This window comes from Neoarius graeffei, chromosome 12, assembly GCF_027579695.1.
Source record: "Neoarius graeffei isolate fNeoGra1 chromosome 12, fNeoGra1.pri, whole genome shotgun sequence".
NCBI classification, from domain to species: Eukaryota; Metazoa; Chordata; class Actinopteri; order Siluriformes; family Ariidae; genus Neoarius; species Neoarius graeffei.
The window spans coordinates 65,626,929-65,649,915 of NC_083580.1; the positions used below are offsets into that span (position 1 = coordinate 65,626,929).

At 41.2% G+C, this 22,987-nt stretch overlaps 1 protein-coding gene across 1 annotated transcript in view; it reads right to left on the minus strand.

Annotated features, from left to right (window-relative positions):
• The window catches only part of LOC132895532 (porphobilinogen deaminase-like), a 43,113-nt gene that overhangs the window by 4,557 nt on the left and 15,569 nt on the right, over positions 1 to 22,987 (minus strand). The window contains exons 3-9 of the mRNA XM_060936255.1: positions 17,597 to 17,669; positions 17,315 to 17,364; positions 12,958 to 13,013; positions 12,736 to 12,813; positions 6,835 to 6,912; positions 5,068 to 5,143; positions 4,855 to 4,968 (exon numbers count right to left, since the gene is read on the minus strand). Of these exons, the coding sequence (XP_060792238.1) occupies positions 4,855 to 4,968; positions 5,068 to 5,143; positions 6,835 to 6,912; positions 12,736 to 12,813; positions 12,958 to 13,013; positions 17,315 to 17,364; positions 17,597 to 17,669 (525 nt within the window). The remainder of the gene's footprint in view (positions 1 to 4,854; positions 4,969 to 5,067; positions 5,144 to 6,834; positions 6,913 to 12,735; positions 12,814 to 12,957; positions 13,014 to 17,314; positions 17,365 to 17,596; positions 17,670 to 22,987) is intronic.

Consider the following 22,987-nt stretch of genomic DNA (forward strand, 5'->3'; position numbering starts at 1 on the left):
GTTAATAAATCAAGGGCATAACTCTGGTAATATCTGCCCAAATTAAATGAAATTTCAATATGCGTATAACAATGCTTTTTGCCAAGTTTGGTGAAATTCCTCCACAAAAATTGTGAGAGGAGTTGATTTCAGAACGAACACACACTCATGAAATCGTCAAATTATAATTTTGTTATTCGAGGGCTGTAACTCTGGTAAAATGTGACCCAACTGAACGAAATTACAATATGTGTATTACTGACAGATAACAAAGAATCCTGCCAAGTTTTGTGAAATTCCTCCAAAAATTGTGAGAGGAGTTGATTTCAGAAGGTGAGTACCCTTCCCGGGATAGACGGAAATCGCCATGACATAATGCCCCTTCATCCAGCGGGGGATAATAAAAAAACACAACATACAAAAAAGGTGGCATTTTCAACGTGCTATACAAGTTAAAACTTGAAATTTTTGTTATTGAAAAAAAATTGGTAAAAAAAATTGCAAACTAGATAAACTCTACGCCAACGGTGTCGATGGGGATGCCTCCGCCTGGTAGACCACACGCCTTATTAAGATGTGATTGGGGGATGGACATTTGACCTCACAGTAATCTTGACCTGGTGAAATTACTTGTATTAGCCTTGGAGATATTGTGTTCACAAGGTTTTCGGACAGACATTTGACCTCACAGTGACCTTAACCTTAGACCTTTTGATCTCAAAATCTAATCAGTTCATGTTTGTCCCAAAGCGCACAAATGGTGAAAGTTTGGTGAAATTCCTTTCATTAGCCTTTGATATCTCGCATTCACAAGGTTTCGGGACAGACGCACGCACACACGCACGGACGGACAGACGGACAACCCGAAAACATAATGCCTCCTGCACCTTACGGTGGTGGAGGCATAAAAATTGCTTCAATGGTCCTTGAAGCAGGTGAAGGTAGGTGTGTGTGTGTACACACGTGCATGTAGGCATTAGTGAATTGAATTAAATTTGGGTGGGCGTGGCAGATGTCAGTGATTGTTCATGGTGCGTATGGCCCAGGGGAAGAAATTGTTAGAAAGTCTAGTGGCGTGGGATTTGATTGACCTGTAGCGCTTCCCAGAGGGCAACAGGTTAAACAGGTGATGGGCTGGATGTGAGGGGTCTGAGATTATTGAGTCAACCCTTCTGAGGTACCCTGGGAAATCCCATGCTGCTTTGCACAATCGTTCCGATCTGAAAAGACAGCATGGAAACTATGGTCTAAAGGCTCGCCTGAGTTAGGGAGCCAATCAGAGAGTGGGGAGGGGTAGAAAGACGGTGACGCGTACTACTACGGAAGCTTGTAGTTTATTTGGGGCTGTTTACGAATCACATTTAACATGGCAGCAAGCGATACGAACCAAACTTTCGATCAAGCTTTAGACACTGTTCTGAATAGTGTTTTCCTATTTTTGTTTTGCTTTCTCTTTCTTCTTCGCCTCTTCGTCGCTCTAACTACGTCACCGGGTATAACTGCCATGATTGGCCATGGGCTACGTATACGCCAAATGATAGACATTCGCAACGTCCAATAAACGGCCGTTGACAATCGTAAACCACACCTCCCCTACGAGAAATTCAATAGGCGGATTCCAGACCATATTTCACTTGTGATATGGTCTGGTGTTAACCAGACTACTTCTGAGGCAGTGGGACCTTGAAATATCATCCAGGGAGGACAGAGAGCAGCTGATGATTTTTTTTTTGTGCCGTATCCATCACTCTCTGTCGCGCCCTTACGGAATACATTTACCACTTTTAACACCATCCACGACTGTGTTGGACTGAGGCTGGTTCTAGAGGACTTGAGACAGGGACTCGTTTTAAATGACTCCCATGTAGTTACTGTCCAGAACCGGAAATGAGTCAACACGGTGCCAACCAACCAATGGGGCATCAAATTAAATTACCTATAGCTGTTTTGCAAATCCATGGGCGCCACGGTGGTGTAGTGGTTAGCGCTGTCGCCTCACAATAAGAAGGTCCGGGTTCGAGCCCCGTGGCCGGCGAGGGCCTTTCTGTGTGGAGTTTGCATGTTCTCCCCGTGTCCGCGTGGGTTTCCTCCGGGTGCTCCGGTTTCCCCCACAGTCCAAAGATATGCAGGTTAGGTTAACTGGTGACTCTAAATTGACCGTAGGTGTGAATGTGTGTGAATGGTTGTCTGTGTCTGTGTGTCAGCCCTGTGATGACCTGGCGACTTGTCCAGGGTGTACCCCGCCTTTCGCCCGTAGTCAGCTGGGATAGGCTCCAGCTTGCCTGCGACCCTGTAGAAGGATAAAGCGGCTAGAGATAATGAGATGAGATGAATGTTTTGCAAATCCATAGTAAAAATAGTGCCATTCTGGTCCAAAAATACACTTTAGACCTCGCTGAAACATCATGGACATTTTGAAGGCTTTCTGCCTGGAAAATGGACTATTTTGGGTAGCGTGCACATGATTTCATATCAGATTTACAGTAACTTCCTTTGGTCCAATTTCACTTTGGTTTGTATTTCCTGCATACGGAGGCTTGGTAGTGAAATGCAGCAGCAGGTAGAACTCAAAATCCATCATCTGAGCATCTGGTATGAAAATCTGGTGGACTGACACAAATGTAGACTTAGAAAGAGATCTAAGCCAGAAGAGACAGTGGCACAGAGAAAGTCTTTGAGACATGACTCAGAAACCGTGAGAGAAAACCTCAAAAAGGGAATGCATCCTCTTCCTAGCCAACAATTCATTCTGAACATTCTGGGAACATTTCCATGTGGTTCCTGAAACGTTCAGAGAACAGATCTTCTTTAGTTCTTAATTTGGTTGATATAAATGTTAGCATTTTGTTGTGCACCGTGGTTCAGAAAATGTTTGATTAATGTATAAAGGTTACCAAAATGATTTAAACCTCTCAGGAACCTTTCATACTGCTTTTTGACCATCAGGGAACAGGTTCCTGAGCAGAGCCATCGTAATCAAGGATGCGTCATGAACAGAGGGTTCACAACGGGAGTAAACAATAGTAGCGAGATGGCGGTGTGCACTGTTTTGTTCTGTTATGGCACATATTTGTTTTTGTTCCATATTTTCTGAAGCTGGATCCTTTTCCATTGCTGCCCTCGGCTTCCTCTCCAAACAAATCACACGCCCACTGATGTCATCACAGTTCACACTGGAAAAAAAAAATAGTCTCGATGAGTCTGTTGTTGTGTGCGAGTTTGAAATCCCATTAGTCCTGTAGGAGGAGTAGCAATTTTTGATGAAATTGCATACGACCCCTGTGTAGCCGCATCCATGGCAGGTGGCGCCACCTGGTGAACAACTCTTGTTGGAATGTGTTTTTAGGAGTCTTCTGGGTGAGTTTCAGTGAAAACATCCTAGCAGTTTAGTAACAGTCATGTTTGGTGTGACGAGTCACCCAAAATTTTCAAACGCCCATGAAATGTTAAATACGACAGGTGGCACCATCGTCTTGACAACTTTTATACATATCAACCTGGGGAACATTCCATACGAGTTTGATCAAAATCTGATCACTCCTGTAGGAGAAGTAGTGATTTTCGTGACATGGCACGTGACCCCTCTGTTGCCTCATCCATGGTAGATGGCGCCACCTGGTGAACGAGTCTTGTTGGAATGTGCCTTTAGAGTCTTCTGGGTGAGTTTCAGTGAAAACGTCGCAACAGTTTACGAAGAGTAGTGTTTAACGTGACGAGTCACCCAAAAAATTCAAACGCCCTTAAAATCGTAAATGTGGCAGGTGGCGCCACCTGGTGAACAAGTCTTGTTGGAATGTGCCTTTAGAGTCTTCTGGGTGAGTTTCAGTGAAAACATCCTAGCAGTTTAGGAACAGTCATGTTTGGTGTGACGAGTCACCCAAAATTTTCAAACGCCCATGAAATGTTAAATATGACAGGTGGCACCATCGTCTTGACAACTTTTATACATATATCAACCTGGGGAACATCCCATACGAGTTTGATCAAAATCTGATCACTCCTGTAGGAGAAGTAGTGATTTTCGTGACATGGCACGTGACCCCTCTGTTGCCTCATCCATGGTAGATGGCGCCACCTGGTGAACAAGTCTTGTTGGAATGTGCCTTTAGAGTCTTCTGGGTGAGTTTCAGTGAAAACGTCGCAACAGTTTACGAAGAGTAGTGTTTAACGTGACGAGTCACCCAAAAAATTCAGACGCCCATAAAATCGTAAATGTGGCAGGTGGCGCCACCTGGTGAACAAGTCTTGTTGGAATGTGCCTTTAGAGTCTTCTGGGTGAGTTTCAGTGAAAACGTCGCAACAGTTTACGAAGAGTAGTGTTTAACGTGACGAGTCACCCAAAAAATTCAGACGCCCATAAAATCGTAAACATGACAGGTGGCGCCACCGTCAAGACAACTTTTATGCACAACCACCTGGGGAACATTGTATGAGAGTTTGATTGAAATCTGATCAATCCTGTAGGAGGAGTAGCGATTTTTGTGAATTGTGGACGGACGACGCGTGATCGCATAAGCTTATCCAGCCTGGCCTACGACCGGATGAGCTAACCAGCTATATTTTGGTTCTAGACCAATTCATTTTTTGTCAAAATGCTCTGAATTGTTCAAAATTTGGTGTGTGAACCCAAACAGAACCTGTTCCTTGTTGGTGGAAAAAGGGGCATCACTAACCCAGGATAATTCAGAGAAGGTTGAAGGAACAACACTGTTACTATCTATTGTTTTTTTTTTTTAACATTTGTTTGATATTTGGGTATCAATGGAAGAAGTAATTCAACCAGTTTGGCTGAAACAAAGATCTAACATTAAATGATTGTAAGGGTGAGCTAATAAGAGGGAACTCTGAGCTTTCTGAAGTGAGAAACACAGATACCTGGCTGATTCTCCTTTCCCAGTCCATCCTCTTCAGTCCAGCTGCAGCCAGAATAATAGCAGCGAAGTCACTGCTCTCGTCCAGCTTCTTCAGGCGAGTGTTGAGGTTACCTCTCTAAAACACCTCGCTAAGGAACACTCTGATTTTATATACTCTCTTTAAGCAAGAAAACAGCTGAATGGAAATAATGCCTTAGAAAAAAAAAAAAGATACAATGTCCTTAAACTCCAGGTGAGGAAACCGTTTCTTTAGCTGCGCAGCCCGGCGAAGGGAACTCGTGCCTACAATGCTAAAGAAGGCGCATTTGAAAAACGAATGAAAAAGAAAAAAACCACACACAAAGCATAGGAGTCATTCTATAATTAGGGGTACATCTCAAGTCCATGTGCTGTATTTGTCAATTTCACTAACTATTAACTTCAGCCAATGATCTTTTGTACATTAGCACACATTTCTCTTTTATATAATACAAAAAGTCAACAAATTACATCATTTTACTCTGCAAAAATGCATATATAATACTGGAATTTGGTGTTTTTATGCTGTCCGATTTTCCAAATGTCAGGTTTGGTCTTCATATTTACATTTTAAAAAAAGGTTTTTGTTTAAAATTTTTACAAATATTTATTCATGGTAATTATTATAATATGACAAAAAGTGTTTAAAAGCCTAAAATGCTTTATATTATAAATTAAATGAAGAATTTTGTGTGCGTCCGAGAAACTTATGTCAACTGTGTTACCCACTGAAACCCCCCCCCATAAATCGGCAAATGGTTTGGTCCTAAGTCATGTGACCAACATCATGTGATGTCATATCCTCTTTGGTGGGAAATTTGAAGACCGTGTGGTAAGTTGAGTTCACCTCTTCAATATTTTCATCAATACTGTTGTATAGTCCTAGAGAGGGTTAATTGTCTGTCAACTGTGTTGTCAACATATTCATATAAACCTGATTTAGAAATTGTATTTACAAAGTATACAGCTAAAGATAATAAAAATATGAATTGATTAAGGTCTTGTAGCGAAAGCTCTGAGGTCTGCAGTTAGCACAACACTCTAAAAATGGCCGAAATGTCAACCGTGTTACCGTCAACTGTGTTACCCATCAGCTATGACACAGTTGAGGAGGAGTACGTTTTTGTCACTTAATCTTCATATTGACAGACAAACAAACAGAATGATTTAATATGTTCAATTTGTTAAATAAGCTACGTTTCTCTGAAATTGTGTCTAAATGTTGTTTTAACAGTTCACCTGAATTCATCAGCTTATTTGTAGTTAAATTTAAAACAATAAAAAGCTCTTTTTATCCTAAAAAGTGTCCTCTTGTTCTTCTGCCCTGTCAACTGTGTTACTCCCGTCAATTGTGTTACATTGCCTGTCAACTGTGTTGCAAGTGTTTTTTGTGCTATAAATCTCTTATGTGTTTGATGAACTGTAAAATAAAAGATTGGGGATTATCTCTGGATAGGGAAGTCTTGTATAAGGAGGGAGAACAACTAAATTTGACGTAACAAGGATTTATGTTGAAAAAAGTGTCATTCTGCATCACAGTGAACCATAAAATCCTATTTATGAAGCTCAAAATTCATATTTTCCATAACAGTTGTACAGATTAATTAAAAACATCTTGTTAATGGACTTAAGCACTTTCAAACAAATGTGTTTTCAAATGTGCAGTATTTTTATATATGTTTAAGATGACATAACATTTGTCCGTAACACGGTTGACAAAATAAACAATCAAATGTTCATTTTCATTAAAACATTTTAAAAGTAATTTAAGATTAAGCTTGGCAATTAATTTGTTTAGGAACTTGACGGTATATACCATGGAAACATAGGTTATTTATTGAAAAAGAATACTGATATTTTGAGATTTTGCTTTACATGAAATGTACCCCTAATTATAGAATGACTCTCAGATGATAAAGAACCACTACAGGAAACGGTTAGTGTAATGGAAGACCTGTCATACCTCTTGTTCGGTAGTGAATCGAGACGTTTCCCAACATTTTTGGGGTGCAAAACGACTGCATCAAAGGGGTTTTCTCGCCTTTAGAGGAAATAAATATATACATGTTTATTAAATACACTCACTGGCCACTTTATTAGGAACCCCCAGCCACCTGCGGTTTTATGCAGTCCTCTAAATCAGCCGATCCCTTCACTGCAGCACAATACATCAAATCACATGGATACAAATCTTCAGTTAATGTTCACGTCACACATCAGAATGGGAAAAATTGTGATCTCAAAGTCTGACTTTCTTTCACTGTGGCATGGGTGTTGGTTTGAGCCAGATGGACTGGTTCGAGTATTTCAGAAACGGCTGCGGTATCTCCTGGGGTTTTCACACACAACAAACAGTATCTCGAGTTTACACAGATAGAATGGTACGAAAAAAAAAAACACACTGAGTGAGCGAGCGACAGTTCTGTGGGTGGAAACAAACGCCTTGTTGATAAGAGAGGGTCAGAGGAAAATGGCCAGATTGGTTTGAGGTGCCAGGAAGGGTATAGTAACTCAGAGCAACTCTTTACAACCGTGGTGAGCAGAAAAACATCTCAGTATAAACAGCAGAAGACCACATTGGGTTCCACTCCTGCAGCCAAGAACAGGAATCAACAGCAAGTTCCTAATAAAGTGGCCGGTGAGTGTATACACCAATCTATGGACAACACTACAGGCACATTTTAAGAATTCTACATTTACAATCAGAAATCACTTTGATTATCAGCATCATCCACATCAGTCTTGGTTTGATCATCTCTCAGCATTTAAAGGGGTACCAAATATAATATATACGGTTGCTGATGTGACAAAGTAACATATTCTTAAGTATTCTATCAAATTTATATACTAGAAAACAACGAAATATCTTGGCATTTGTAAATATAATACTTTATACGCTAAACCGCACAAGAGTCGCCATTTTTAAAAGACCGTGACGTCAGCGCTACCCACTGCACTAGCGGAACTCTCCGAAATAGAGGAGATAAGCGTGTAATCATGGCGTCGGGTGCATCAAGTGAAAGCGACAGCTCTGTCGAATCATACGAAGAGATCCCGCAAGACACACTGCAAGCAGGCTATGGCTTAGAAGGGTACCAGTTTGAACCTAGGAGAGGTACTCTCGACTCCGGTGATGAAATAAGAGAAGAAAGCTCGGATGACGGCGAGGATGAGACTGATGCTGACCATGGGCATGGCGAGCGTGGGGCAGAGCGTCTGCGTGCAGGTGACACGGCGTGGTGCTCGTGCGGAAAATGTAACGTGGAGTTGCTCACGAGTCCAGCAGAATTTATTTGCTGCAATGAGATAGGCGCCACCCGTGGACTTGCGAAATCGTCGCAAGAGGCAGAAACAGGTATTTCACACGTGCTATTCCCAACCTCAATGAGCCAACACAACTGGGCACATACATACGTCATGAGTGTTACGCAGAGAAAATGAACGTGCATTCTGACTGGATAAAATTAATATCATGGCGGGCTGTTCAAACTGCGGAAATAGTTTGCTCGAGCTACTTTCAAAACACTATAACTTTCCAACCTTAGAACAAAAAACTTTTGTAAGTCTTGAATAAGGTTCGTTAATGTGTGTTTTATTGTTATATTTACTCTATATATTGCCCTCTGTTCCCCTTTAAACACAAGCCTCACCATCGTCTCGGTTTACTCGAACACTGGGAGGAAATCACTGAATCATTCAGTCAGTTCTATTTATTTCAATTCAAATTTACTTATATACCACTTTTAACAATAGACTTTCACAAAGGGGCGGCACGGTGGTGTAGTGGTTAGCGCCGTCGCCTCACAGCAAGAAGGTCCAGGTTCGAGCCCCGTGGCCGGCGAGGGCCTTCCTGTGTGGAGTTTGCATGTTCTCCCCGTGTCCGTGTGGGTTTCCTCCGGGTGCTCCGGTTTCCCCCACAGTCCAAAGACATGCAGGTTAGGTTAACTGGTGGCTCTAAATTCATAGCTGCCAACATTCCGAAATTGTAAATAGTAATACAAGGTTGGGTACTGAGTCTGGGGGGGGGGGGCTGCCGCCAAAGCTTTCTAGCAAAACTACCCTGAAAAATCACACAAACAAAATAGTTTGACAAAATGTATTCTACAAACTAAACTATCATCTTACATTAATTTGCAAAGTTCTTTTCAACAATGTATGGAAATAGTCAGTGAATCAGGCAAAAACTTCAAACAATGCAATTGGCACATATAACTTTTGACAAAGTACACATTAGAGAAATAGACTAGAGCTTACTCAGTCAACAGTTGATGTTATTGCACCACATAAACTTGGCAATATCTAACACCATTCATTCATTAGTCACAAACAAAAATGAATTAAGAATATATTACATCAATGAAAGTTGATAAAAAAAATATTATGAACTTTGTCATCAAAATTAAATATACAACAAAATGTGAAAATTGGCAATGAATATGGCACTTCAAAGATAAAAAAACAAAGAATTTTTCGCGTGTTACGATATCAGAACGCCCGCAATGACTGATAGAAATGTCTCGCCGACATGGAGCACAAAACACGTAGCAGAGATGCCTACCCCAAATTTTGAATTTCAGTATTCTTGAAAACATTTTTCAGTATTTTGGAATGACTTTCAGTAGCATTATGCGCATTTCCATTATAAAGAGGTGTATATACCAATATGTTTAACATTTAAATTATTAAAAAGTACTGTTTTGTGTGAACTGAATAAACAAAACACGAGCAGCCATCTCAACTGAATTTCCACTCAACAAATTTCTAGAGCATACAATATATCACATTTTTATAAATACAATAGTGTTCCCTGTTTGCAGACATTACGGTTGACTACCAATCATTGGTATTGAATGTAACTCCTCAAAAGTATTATATTATATTGCCTGGCAAAATGTTCTACCTGTTAACGGATTCTAATAAAAAAAAAAAAAAAAAATTTCTTATTTCATGCCAAAGACAGTCCGACATTGTTATCTTAACGTCCCAATATATAAATACTTCAACATAATGCTTCAGAAGAGACACTGAATAAAATGACATTTATAATTGTATTTAAAACAGTGGAATGATCAATTTTTTTGCCACAATCCCAACAGCACTAATCATAAAATTCTGTTTTTGATCATACTACATGTACATTTGCAACACTGAAAAGACTTTGAATTAAAGAAGTACAGCCAGTGTTTGATATTTCAGTGAATAAAAATCAGACATGTAAAAAGAAACTGAATAAGTTTAACTCACATTTCATGGCACTAATCGGCAAGTTCGACTCCAAGCATAGGTCAACCATCACCGCTTCAGCACGCGTCACGTTCCGTGTCTTTTCATCCACAGATTTCGTAAAAAACTGCTGGATCCCCCCAGATTTACTTTCCGCCTGACTCGCCATTTCAGCATACTCCATATGTTTTTTGGAGTTGACATGCCGCCTGCAGTCATCGCGACCACCATGAGTGATGTTAATGTCAGTTCTACACAGTTTGCAGTGCACGTATCCATTGCCCTTTTGACTGGGTGTAATGCACGGCCATTCTACCGTATCGAAAATAGCGCGAACAAATGTGCGGAATCTGCGCATGTCACACACAGCATGTGTGGTTGTCGTAAAAAAAAAAAAAAAGCCGTGAATCGCGCATGGATTGAAAAAGTCGCTTGGACATTTAAAAACAACTCACTGGAATTTAAGACTTTATAATAATTCCGTACAGAATAACACTGTTTGTCGTAACATCGTATTTACGTAACTTCTCCGTACAAAATACAGCCAATCCGTACTAGTAGGCATCTCTGGTAGTGATCGCCCTTACTTGACTTAGAAATGAAGGGAAACTCCTCTCGGTACAAGTCCTTGAAGCGCTGACCCTTCCCCTTAGCCATGCTTTCTTTAGAGATTAGTACTACGCTACATCTTCATAACAAATGCTTGAAACGCCATGCTTTGTTCAGAAACTTCGTGAACAAAGGCCAGATGATAGCGTGCCATGGATGATCTAATAGCATCATTGATTGGCTGAGAGAACAAGCAATAGCCAATGAAGTTTGGCGTAGTATCTGCCGCTTGGAACGAAGCAGTGTTTTATCAAATACAAATCCCACCGGTGATAGACTTTGAAAATGACCCATGAAAATTGGCAAAATCGTATTTTATTGTAGTAAATTCGTATTTTCGTAATCAAAACGATTTATTCGTAGTAGTTGGCAGCTATGTAAATTGAGCGTAGGTGTGAATGTGAGTGTGAATGGTTGTCTGTGTCTATGTGTCAGCCCTGTGATGACCTGGCGACTTGTCCAGGGTGTACCCCGCCTTTCGCCCATAGTCAGCTGGGATAGGCTCCAGCTTGCCTGTGACCCTGTAGAACAGGATAAAGCGGCAACAGATGATGAGATGAGACTTTCACGAAGCAGCTTGACAGAAATCTAAATGCGGTTTAAAGCTTTTCTTGCAGTCCTTTCCACCAGTGGAATGGAAATTGATTTATCTGACATTTCCAATCAGTATAAACAAACGAATTAGGTTATCGCTGCAATTTTATTTTAAAATTAATCCGGACACTGGTGGGTTTGTGTGTGTAGAGTATCGTGACTGTGTTTAGCTGCTGGTGAGCAGGGCGATGAGAAAGTGGAGGGCTGTGAGCCCCCGGCTGGGCAAACAATTCAACCTTCTCCACAATAACTGGTACAGAGATAAAACGGACAGCACAACTAAGGCTACATTCACACTAATATGTTTTAGTGTTAAAATGAAAACGATGGGGGTGGCACGGTGGTGTAGTGGTTAGCGCTGTCGCCTCACAGCAAGAAGGTCTGGGTTCGAGCCCCGTGGCCGGCGAGGGCCTTTCTGTGCGGAGTTTGCACGTTCTCCCCGTGTCCGCGTGGGTTTCCTCCGGGTGCTCCGGTTTCCCCCACAGTCCAAAGACATGCAGGTTAGGTTAACTGGTGAATCTAAATTGACCGTAGGTGTGAATGTGAGTGTGAATGGCTGTCTGTGTCTATGTGTCAGCCCTGTGATGACCTGGCGACTTGTCCAGGGTGTACCCCGCCTTTCGCCCGTAGTCAGCTGGGATAGGCTCCAGCTTGCCTGCGACCCTGTAGAACAGGATAAAGCGGCTAGAGATAATGAGATGAGATGAGATGAAAATGATGCCCGTCCAGATGAGCGTTTTAGCTCTGTATCAGAAATAATCTCCATCTATACTAGCACGCCATATCACATGACCTTTCACGTACACTGGACATGTGCATGCTGGTATAAACAACATTTTGCTGATGCCGATTCCGGAGGAAACCCACGCGGAGAACATGCAAACTCCACACAGAAAGGCCCTCGCCGGCCACTGGACTTGAACGCAGGAATTTCTTGCTGTGAGGCAACAGTGCTAACCACTACACCACTGCGCCGCCCCCATTTTTGCCAATCTAAACTAAAATGCTAATTAAAATGGCGCCAGCAGTGTTTCCAAAGATCTCTGTTTTTGGGGCTCAAAAACTCCGAAGTAGCGTGGAGACCAAATGTAAACATAGCAAAAGTGACACATTTTAAAACTAAAAACGAATTAATGTGGTCCCTCCCATGCCAGAACCTGGTCTTCCCAGGCAGTCTCTCTTCCCAGTACTAACCAGGACCTTAAGGCACATTGGGTGGCGCCAATCTCCATTACAGTAGCCCTCGGCCTCTCGCCTATTACATAGCTGGAGTTACAGTTTGGGGGGGGGGGATCACCAGGACGGGATCTAGCCTCTCCTGCCTTTCAGTAACAAAACCTACCGTCATCTGAAACCATACCCTGAGGAACATCTAAAAGCCTCTGAAACCAGCACTTGTGTTTTCTCAGTACACAGGACACGCTTTCGTTCTACTTACTTGAGGACGGCTCCTATAGTAAAACCCACAGGAAGACTCGTGGGCAAGTCTTTCAAAGAGTGGACGACCAGGTCAACCCTGTGAAAACAGAAAGATCAACGGCATCTTTCATACGGACACAAAACCCCCCAGTGTCTCTCAATACACATCAAACACGTGGTTGTGTACACGGCTACTGAACAGAACACTCAGCAATGTAAAGATCATCAAACGTGGACTTACTCTTTTCTTTCCAAAGCGTTTTCTAACTCCTTTGTGAAGAGACTCTTTTCACCTATCTGACAGAGAAAATAAATGTTGAGATGAGATGATATGAAAGGAAAAACACCGCAAAATAAATAGCAAACATAGAAAAAAAATCTGTCAAAGCCACACTAGAGCAAGAACACACAGCGTATACCGTGTACATAAACAGCTGTTTATCAACACTGAAAATAATTACATCAATTTTCTCTTAGGGTTTACAACCCAAGCACAAACAATAAATCCATCACCTATATACTAGATAAAACTATACCGTACAGTGGTGCTTGAAAGTTTGTGAACCCTTTAGAATTTTCTATATTTCTGCATAACTATGACCTAAAACATCATCAGATTTTCACACAAGTCCTAAAAGTAGATAAAGAGAACCCAGTTAAACAAAGGAGTCAAAAATATTATACTTGGTCATTTATTTATTGAGGAAAATGATCCAATATTACATATCTGTGAGTGGCAAAAGTATGTGAACCTTTGCTTTCAGTATCTGGTAGTGCATCATGGCACGAACAAAGATTTCTGAGGACCTCAGAAAAAGCATTGTTGATGCTCGTCAGGCTGGAAAAGGTTACAAAACCATCTCTAAAGAGTTTGGACTCCACCAATCCACAGTCAGACAGATTGTGTACAAATGGAGGAAATTCAAGACCATTGTTGCCCTCCTCAGGAGTGGTCGACCAACAAAGATCACTCTAAGGCCCTGTCCACACGGCAACGGATTCAGGTGACTCCGATACAATTGCTTATCGTTTAGGCCTGGCGTCCACACGGCACCGGCGTTTTGGGTGCCCAAAACGCAATCTTTTTGAGAACGGGTTCCAGAGTGGAAAGATCTGGCAACGTTGCCGTTGTGAAGTCGTCTGGATGAGTAAAACGGATTTGTTTACGATGACGTCACAACCACATGACTGTGAGTGCTTCACGCCGGGTAGAAGTGTAACGAATATCACCAGGAAAAAGCCTTACAGAGCACTAGTGAGAGTGAAACACGAGCTTAGATATTATTATTATTATGTTCAGTGTTAGTTCACAGTAGTAATGCAAGAAGCAGAATAGTGACGGTAATAGTGAAGCAAAAACATGCAATTGTACAAACACTGCAGCTCTACAGCAAAATATTCATTTATGAAATGGTCTGATTCTTAACACCAGTAGTGCCAATGATCTTCTCATTGCGATGCGAGTTGTCAACAAATCCTATAACTTGGTTCATGAAACGCGCTTACAAAATATTTTCACTGTGAATATTTATTGTGTAATGGTGCAAAGTGAGAGAGAGAGAGAGTCAATCCCGCCAGCAAAAATAGAGAAAAAAAGAGCAATCTCACCTCTTCAGATGTGGGTTTAAGTCCTACAATACATTCCTCAAAAAGGGCGTAGAGGAGCAAATTAATCATTATTTAATTAGCATTCAATTTATTCCAGACCATTAAAGACACCGCCTTCCACATAGAATCATAGGTCATCCTCGCCGCCATTTTGGAGAGGTCAAAGCGGAGAATAAAGATTAGCTGCGTTTAACTGTACCAACAGGTTTGCCATCCAAACGAGATCACATGGGATTACCTTTCACAGGTGAGACTGGAAAAATACTTTTCATTGTATTTGGTCATTATAATGTAATTTTACAAACAGATTTTCCTGACTTTGTGGCTAATATGCATCCTTACTTCTTCTATTGTTCTGGTGTCTCCGAAGGGACCGTCTTACAGCGCCCCTAGAGGTGTGGCATGTGTATTGCATCGTTTTCAGCAAGCATTGCGTTGCCATATGGACCTGATATTTTACTGATTGTTGCCCATTTGGACGCGATATATTTTTAAATAACATCTCGTTGCCGTTGTCGTGTGGATGTAACCTAAGAGCAAGGCGTATAATAGTCGGCGAGGTCACAAAGGACCCCAGGGTAACTTCAAAGCAACTGAAGGCCTCTCTCCCATTGGATAATGTTAAATGTTCATGAGTCCACCATCAGGAGAACACTGAACAACAATGGTGTGCATGGCAGGGTTGCAAGGAGAAAGCCACTGCTCTCCAAAAAGAACATTGCTGCTCATCTGCAAAAGCCAGAAGGCTATTGGAAAAATGTTTTGTGGACGGATGAGACCAAAATAGAACTTTTTGGTTTAAATGAGAAGCGTTATGTTTGGAGAAAGGAAAACACTGCATTCCAGCATAAGAACCTTATCCCATCTGTGAAACACGGTGGTGGTAGTATCATGGTTTGGGCCTGTTTTGCTGCATCTGGGCCAGGACGGCTTGCCATCATTGATGGAACAATGAATTCTGAATTATACCAGCGAATTCTAAAAGAAAATGTCAGGACATCTGTCCATGAACTGAATCTCAAGAGAAGGTGGGTCATGCAGCAAGACAACGACCCTAAGCACACAAGTCGTTCTACCAAAGAATGGTTAAAGAAGAATAAAGTTAATGTTTTGGAATGGCCAAGTCAAAGTCCTGACCTTAATCCATTCGAAACATTGTGGAAGGACCTGAAGCGAGCAGTTCATGTGAGGAAACCCACCAACATCCCAGAGTTGAAGCTGTTCTGTACGGAGGAATGGGCTAAAATTCCTCCAAGCCGGTGTGCAGGACTGATCAACAGTTACCGGAAACGTTTAGTTGCAGTTATTGCTGCACAAGGGGGTCACACCAGATACTGAAAGCAAAGGTTCACATACTTTTGCTACTCACAGATATGTAATATTGGATCATTTTCCTCAATAAATAAATGACCAAGTATAATATTTTTGTCTCATTTGTTTAACTGGGTTCTCTTTATCTACTTTTAGGACCTGTGTGAAAATCTGATGTTGTTTTAGGTCATATTTATTCAGAAATATAGAAAATTCTAAAGGGTTCATAAACTTTCAAGCACCACTGTACTTCAGAAAAAACAAAAACAACAAAAAAAAACCCTCTTAACTAGAAGGGCACTTGGAGAGCGCAGATCTCCGCCAAGGACAAACAGTCGACTCTTATGATCTTGATATGTAAATCTGCAACCGCAAACACTTTATGCGTCTGGATACATTTCCAAAATTATCAGATTTATGTGCCTACGTGTGTATCGGAGACAATTACCGATCCCTGTGAATGGTTATTATGATATGAAATCATATTTCTACATTGGCTATGTTTTGTCACCACTAAAAATCCATCGAAAGGATTTTAAGCTGTATGGCAAATGCTGCATCTCGCAACAGTAGCGAAAGTGAAAACGCATTCATAGACCGGCCCCATGACTCAGATCCACTCCAAAATTTAATGGGTTCTTCCTGGGCCCATGCTACACCCTTCCACCAAGTTTCATATAAATCAGGTCAGTAGGTTTTGTGCAAGGAAACTGCACCATAAACATAATCTCATTGGTAGAGGTAATAAATAATGCAGGATTTTGTACCAATATGCTAATTGTTATTTGTAGTAAGTTTTGGCTCAAGCAGAGAAATAACTCCACTAAGTATTACTTGATTACATGTCAAGGTAAAGGTAAGGAATAAAAACACAATAGAGAGTGCGGTTACAGGAAATTTTAAACGATGGCGTGATGGGTGATGTGATGCATGCCAACATGAAGTGTAGTTACCGTTATTTAACAATGTGAAGTGTTGTTAAATAACAGCAGGTTATTAATCTTTGTTACTCAGTTACTACCAAAGAAATGATCTCACGCTGAGCGCGTTAATATTTACCTCATACAGCGATTTGATTATATCTAGAGTCAAGAGTGGGTATAACAGATGCTCGCTAGCTGTGCTGTGAAAACTGTCCATACAGACGCTCATCTAAGTTTACAAACCTATCATTGCTTAACTCTCTTCCACAATCACCATTACTTTGTTCAGTTGACCCCAGATGTTTGGACACATCTGCTTTGACCACCTCTATTCCTTGTAGCTGTACCATTCCACTGTTCTCACTATTATTCACGCGCACACGTACTCCGTCTTGCAATTAGATGATGTAATAATTGCGATAGGCTTACTCTCGAGCTGCCCTCTCCATTTAATAATTCTCACTGATTAATTCTTCGGAATTAGATGCTGTAAGACTGTTTCGCCTCTTGAATCTTACATCCAACAGCTAAGGCTCATTTTGGAAACCTCCCCAGGGTTTTATAATATTTATGAACACGTTGAGAACAGGAAGTGAGTGAAAGATGAACAGAGAGAAAGAGATGGAATGCAGTGTGTTATTTTTGTTGATTTTACTACATGCAGAAGAAAGAGAAGTCTTTTGAAATCTTGCAGCTTACATATCAGGCACGTCCGGGAAAATCCAGAATTCCCCCCCCCCCAAAAAAAAGGCTTACCTTTGATAGAGCAGTGTCGAGTATTTTGTCACCTATCGTCGACATGGCAACTGGAACAGACGTTTGCAATGTCACTACAACACGGGCAAGCTACAGTTTCAAGTAATGCGTTTCAAAACGCAGCACATCATTCTCTCCAGGATCAGGAATGATAACAGATAGATAATGTATTTACATTAACGGATGAGAAATTCACAATGGCCTCAAAAGATCTCCTTATCAGTTCAGAGCACAAAGAAAGCACTGCGCTGCTGTTTCACATGTCGTACACTGATCTCTTACCTATTTCAAAGTGCACGTCGGGGTACAAGTCTTTCAGCTTCTCTGCCACACTGTCCGTCTGAATGCGAGCCAGCTGAAGCAGAAACACGGTCATGAGATTAGATAGCAGTGTCCATGTAAAGGTTAGGCATCAGAACCAGGGCTTTGAACCAGAATTTTTTTCCTATTGGTTCGTTCCAAACAGAAACGGAATTTTAACGTTTCCGGTTTTGGGTTCCACCATTAAATAGACGTTCCCGAACCGGTTAGAACAAAAAAAATTCGTTCCCGGAACGGTTAATTACGTTCCCTGTCAGCTGTTTAACAAATGGCTATAAAATTATGTCTCTGTCTCATCCAGCTTAAGCCAAATGTAGGCTAATTCTATTACAACCTTCATTAAATAAGACAAGAAATAATTCAAAACAATTATTATTTCAGATGTTGGCGATTTGGATTCTCAGTATGTCTTCCCATCTACACAAACAGAAAAAGTGCCAAAAATGAAAGATAATTCGTTTAGTGTGTTACCAAAGGCTAGTCAGGCCCTATGCATTGATAGGCTAACAGAGGTTAACGTCATTTAAGGTTCGCGAGCCTCTCATTAACGTGGACAAATATATTGATATCGTGTTTGAAATTGACGTTTTTGAATAACGATAGACTGCAATATTTACCTCTTATTTAAGATGTGGAGACGTGATAGTAGTCCACCCTCCCGCTCTCTCCATTCAGTCAGCGAACGTCACACAGGAAGTGAACCCCAGCGGGTCGTAGAAACTTGCGCAGGAGAAGAATGGCTTTTTTATTTGTAGGCTACGGAAACTTTGAGGAACGAAATAAAAACCAGTATTAACCGGTTACCATTATTTTTAATAAGCATTTCTGTTCCGGAGCATAAAAAATAATAAAGTTTCTGGTTTCGTTTCTGTTCCATGTGAAATAGAAAAAGTTCCCGGTTTTCGTTTTCGTTCCTTGAACCGGTTCAAAGCCCTGATCAGAACAGCATCATTAAGAACAATTCAGCAAACTCGTTCCTCAAAGTAGAACACGGATGGTCAAAATAATGGAGTTAAACTAATTCAAGTCCAAATAAATTCACTGGATATGAGCAAACAGATGCTCTGATAGCCTAGTAGTAGAGTAGCCAATCAGCTCATATACCATGAGTAGAGAAAAAAAAAAAAATGGTGGCGCGTGTTGCTGAACCAAGTGAGGACGAAATAAAAACTCTACTCGTAAACAAAACCCCCAAAAAATTAAATTAATAAATAAAAATAAATAATAAAAAGCAACAAAATATGGAATGAAAAGTATTTGATGGCAAGAACGTTTTTTTTTTATTTTCAAGAATTATTATTAGTATCGCATTTTTCACAAATTGCTCCTGTCATTTTGCCGATTTGTTTACATTCTAAGCGGAAATTATTTTGTCAGCCGTTTAGTATAAAAAGTTTTTACCTCCGCCAAGGAGGTTATGTTTTCGGTAGCGTTGGTTTGTTTGTTTGTCTGTCTGTTAGCAACATTACGGAAAAAGTTATGAACGGATTGCTCTGAAATTTTTTCCAGAGGTGTGACTGGGCACAAGTAACAATCCATTAACTTTTGGCGGTGATCCGGATCACTTTCTGGATCCCAGATTTTTTTGAAGGATTCTTGGCGGAGGTCTGCGCTCTCCGAGTGCTTTTCTAGTTATTCATCGAATTTGCAAAACAAAACAAAAAAGCTCCGTTTCTCAAAATCCAGCGAACGTGGATAGAAAAAAAAAACCCCAGCTATTCCACTCAATCTCATCGTACATGGCTTATAGCCAACTCAGCGTTACATGCCTCGTCGGCTATCAGCTCACATACGACTCGATTTCGTGGAATAACTTAATTTTTTTTTCCGCGGTCCAAATCCTGCACTCTGATTGGCTGGCGAGCGGGTCTGTATCCTACGATATGGACCCCAGTTACGGACCTCTGGCGACTCGCTCGTTCACAATAACAACAAACATAGTAGCATTTTTTGTCAACATTTATCTTTTTTTTATAAGATTTTTTTATAAGTATCAAAAATCTTATAAATTTTTGCCAGCATTTCTCAGGAGAATAGCATTAATTTTACAGCATGGACAGCGATAATGACAGTGTTCACAGCGTAAGCGAGTTTTACTAGCCTGAGGAAGAAGAAATAAAAGAAAACATTTCAGGAGAAAGCTAAAAACCTCTAACTGTTGCTAATGCCGAGCAAAAACATGGCTGAATCCTGAATGACTCCTATTTGTATAAATAGGGGACTACACAGGCGGCAAAATGCAGTTTTTTTCCTGCCATGGAAGTGCACTTGTATACCGAGGAGGAAGCCATTTGCATTACAGCCGTGAATAAGGATTCAAAATGGCGACTCGGCTCAGCTTTCCCTTTCGGGCGCTCTCGTTTTCTGTTAGAATCTCATCTCATCTCATTATCTGTAGCCGCTTTATCCTGTTCTACAGGGTCGCAGGCAAGCTGGAGCCTATCCCAGCTGACTACGGGCGAAAGGCGGGGTACACCCTGGACAAGTCGCCAGGTCATCACAGGGCTGACACATAGACACAGACAACCATTCACACTCACATTCACACCTACGGTCAATTTAGAGTCACCAGTTTATTTTATTTTTATTTTAATGGTTTATTTAATAGGGACCATGCATATTGATGAACATTGTTGTATAAGAATACAGCATGTAAATATGCCAGAATTAGTAAAATAACTACTTTTCATCTGCAGTCCCCAGGCAGGTAACATAAAACAAAGCATAAAAGAGACAGCTAAACTTTCATCCAGCACTCACTCACTATAATGATGACATAGACATTGCCACAAAAACAAATACACAAAAAAAAAAAAAGACAAGCAACAAAGAAAACAAGGACATTAATACTCATTCACCTGTACATTGACATTTAAATGGTGAAATATTTGGCAATTAATAGTGAGTGCATCTCTGGTTTTCTAGGAGCCACTGTTTTAAATGAGTTTTGAAAGTGTTGTATGTTGGACACTCTCTTATTGGGATGGGCAAAGTATTCCAGAAATTACCTCCTATTATTGACAATACATTTTGCCCAAAAGAGGTGTGTCTAAATGGAATTATACAGTCCCGTTTTACAGAGGCCCGTGTGCTACCTCCACTTTCAAGTCTTCTAAAAAAGCCATGCAGTGGAGGGGGTGCAAGATTGTATAACACTTTGTACAAAAAACAAACATACTTAAAGTTTTTAAAATTCTCAAAACTTAACAGTTTGTGTCTCTCTAGGATGCTGCAATGATGAATGAATGAATGAATTTATTTATTTCGAACATGTATAAAAATGTATGTAACTATTTGTACATACAAAAGAAAGAAAATGAAAAAAGTGACAAAAAAAGAATAAATAAAATTAAAGCCGCAAGCGGCCTCGACGGGCCCTCGCGCCAGCGGCCAAGGGGGGCGGGGCATGCGTCCCCGCGAAATACCTTCCACAGCTTCTTCGGCAAGAGACATTACTCCCACAGTGGCGACAAAGCACAGAATTGGACACATGGCAACAATAGGGTTTGCCATAACCAGCACCCCCAGGGGCGAAAGTGCACAAAATTTGGCGTATATGTCAGGTGAGCTATGAAGAGTTTGCGTATGAAGTTTGATGACAATTGAGTAAATAGAAGATGAGATATAGATTTGTGAAGAATAAATTTTTTGGTTTTTCCCATGTCAGTAGGTGGCGCTATGCTGTACATGAGCGATTTTGAGTTGGAAAAATAAGTGTCTACAACAGCAGCGCACTATCACAAGGTAGTGGTGTGAAGGAAAAGCATTATGGAATTATTAACCAAAAACCCGTTTTCGAGCAATTGCGTCGGCCAAAAACAGCGCCCCCCATGGACGAAAATTCCCAAAATGTGGTGTACATGGCATGGGAGGTAGTAAGAGGGTGGCCGTGAAGTTTGACCAAATTTGAGGAAAGATTGGAACTTTTGCCCAAAAATAGCGCCCCCAGTGGCGAAAGTGCACAAAATTTGGCGTATATGTCAGGTGGGCTATGACGAGTTTGTGTATGAAGTTTGATGACAATTGAGTAAATAGAAGAAGAGATATCGATTTTTGAAGAATAAATTTTTTGGTTTTTCCCATGTCAGTAGGTGGCGCTATGCTGTACATGAGCGATTATGAGTTGGAAAAATAAGTGTCTACAACAGCAACGTACTATCACAAGGTAGTGGTGTGAAGGAAAAGCATTATGGAATTATTTACCAAAAACCCGTTTTGGAGCAATTGCGACGGCCAAAAACAGCGCCCCCCATGGACGAAAATTCCCAAAATGTGGTATACATGACATGGGAGGTAGTAAGAGGGTGGCCGTGAAGTTTGACCAAATTTGAGGAAAGATTGGAATTTTTGCCCAAAAATAGCGCCCCCAGTGGCGAAATATCACAGAAATTGGGTAACTTGTCAGAAGGCCAATGCGTGATTTGCGTGTGAAGTATGAGCAGTTTTGAGCAATCAGAAGATTTGTTATGAATTTTTAAGCATGTAAAATTTTGAATCGAAAATTGATTGACGTATAACTTCTGAACGGTTTATCCTACGTGAAACGTATTTAGTAACTTTTGTCAGCCATGTCTGTGGATGATGTGTATCAATTTTGGTGACATTCCTATGAACGGTCTAGGAGGAGTTGCGCCGTCTTCGTGGCCATGCATTTCGCACAAAAGTGAAATCACCTTACTTCCTGTTGGGCGTGGCTAATGCATTGGCATTACATTTTTGTCCGGCGTAGTGAGATACATATGCGCACCAAATGGCATGCCACTACTACAAACTACGTGGCACCCAGGCACCTTAATGCGGGAGGCCAAAATCACAACGACTTAGGGGGCGCTATAGAGGCCCTGAGCCCCGGCCAAGTTTGGGCTTCTGGTTCTGAGTAGCGGTGGCAATTCTCGGAACTGGTGCCAAATTTCGTGCGTTTTCGCCCATGGCAAGCGCCCCGAAAATGGCCCAACAGCGGAGAAAAATAAAGAAGAAGAAGAAGACGGAAGAAGAAGAATAATTAAAGCCGCAAGCGGCCTCGACGGGCCCTCGCGCCAGCGGCCAAGGGGGGCGGGGGCATGCGTCCCCACGAAATACCTTCCACAGCTTCTTTGGCAAGAGACATTACTCCCACAATGGTGACAAAGCACAGAATTGGACACAGAGTACAGGGTGCGCTGAGACGTTGTCATGGACAGAACATTTTATGCCATGGCTTCCCAACCAAATTAATGTATTTACCTCATCAGTCACCAAGCTATAGCTACATAGGATTGTCTTCTGTTAGACATCTATTAGTCTGTATGTAACGCTACAACACTTGCTCCCGACTGCCTACCCATTCCCCACAAGTCATGTGTGTTTAAGGCA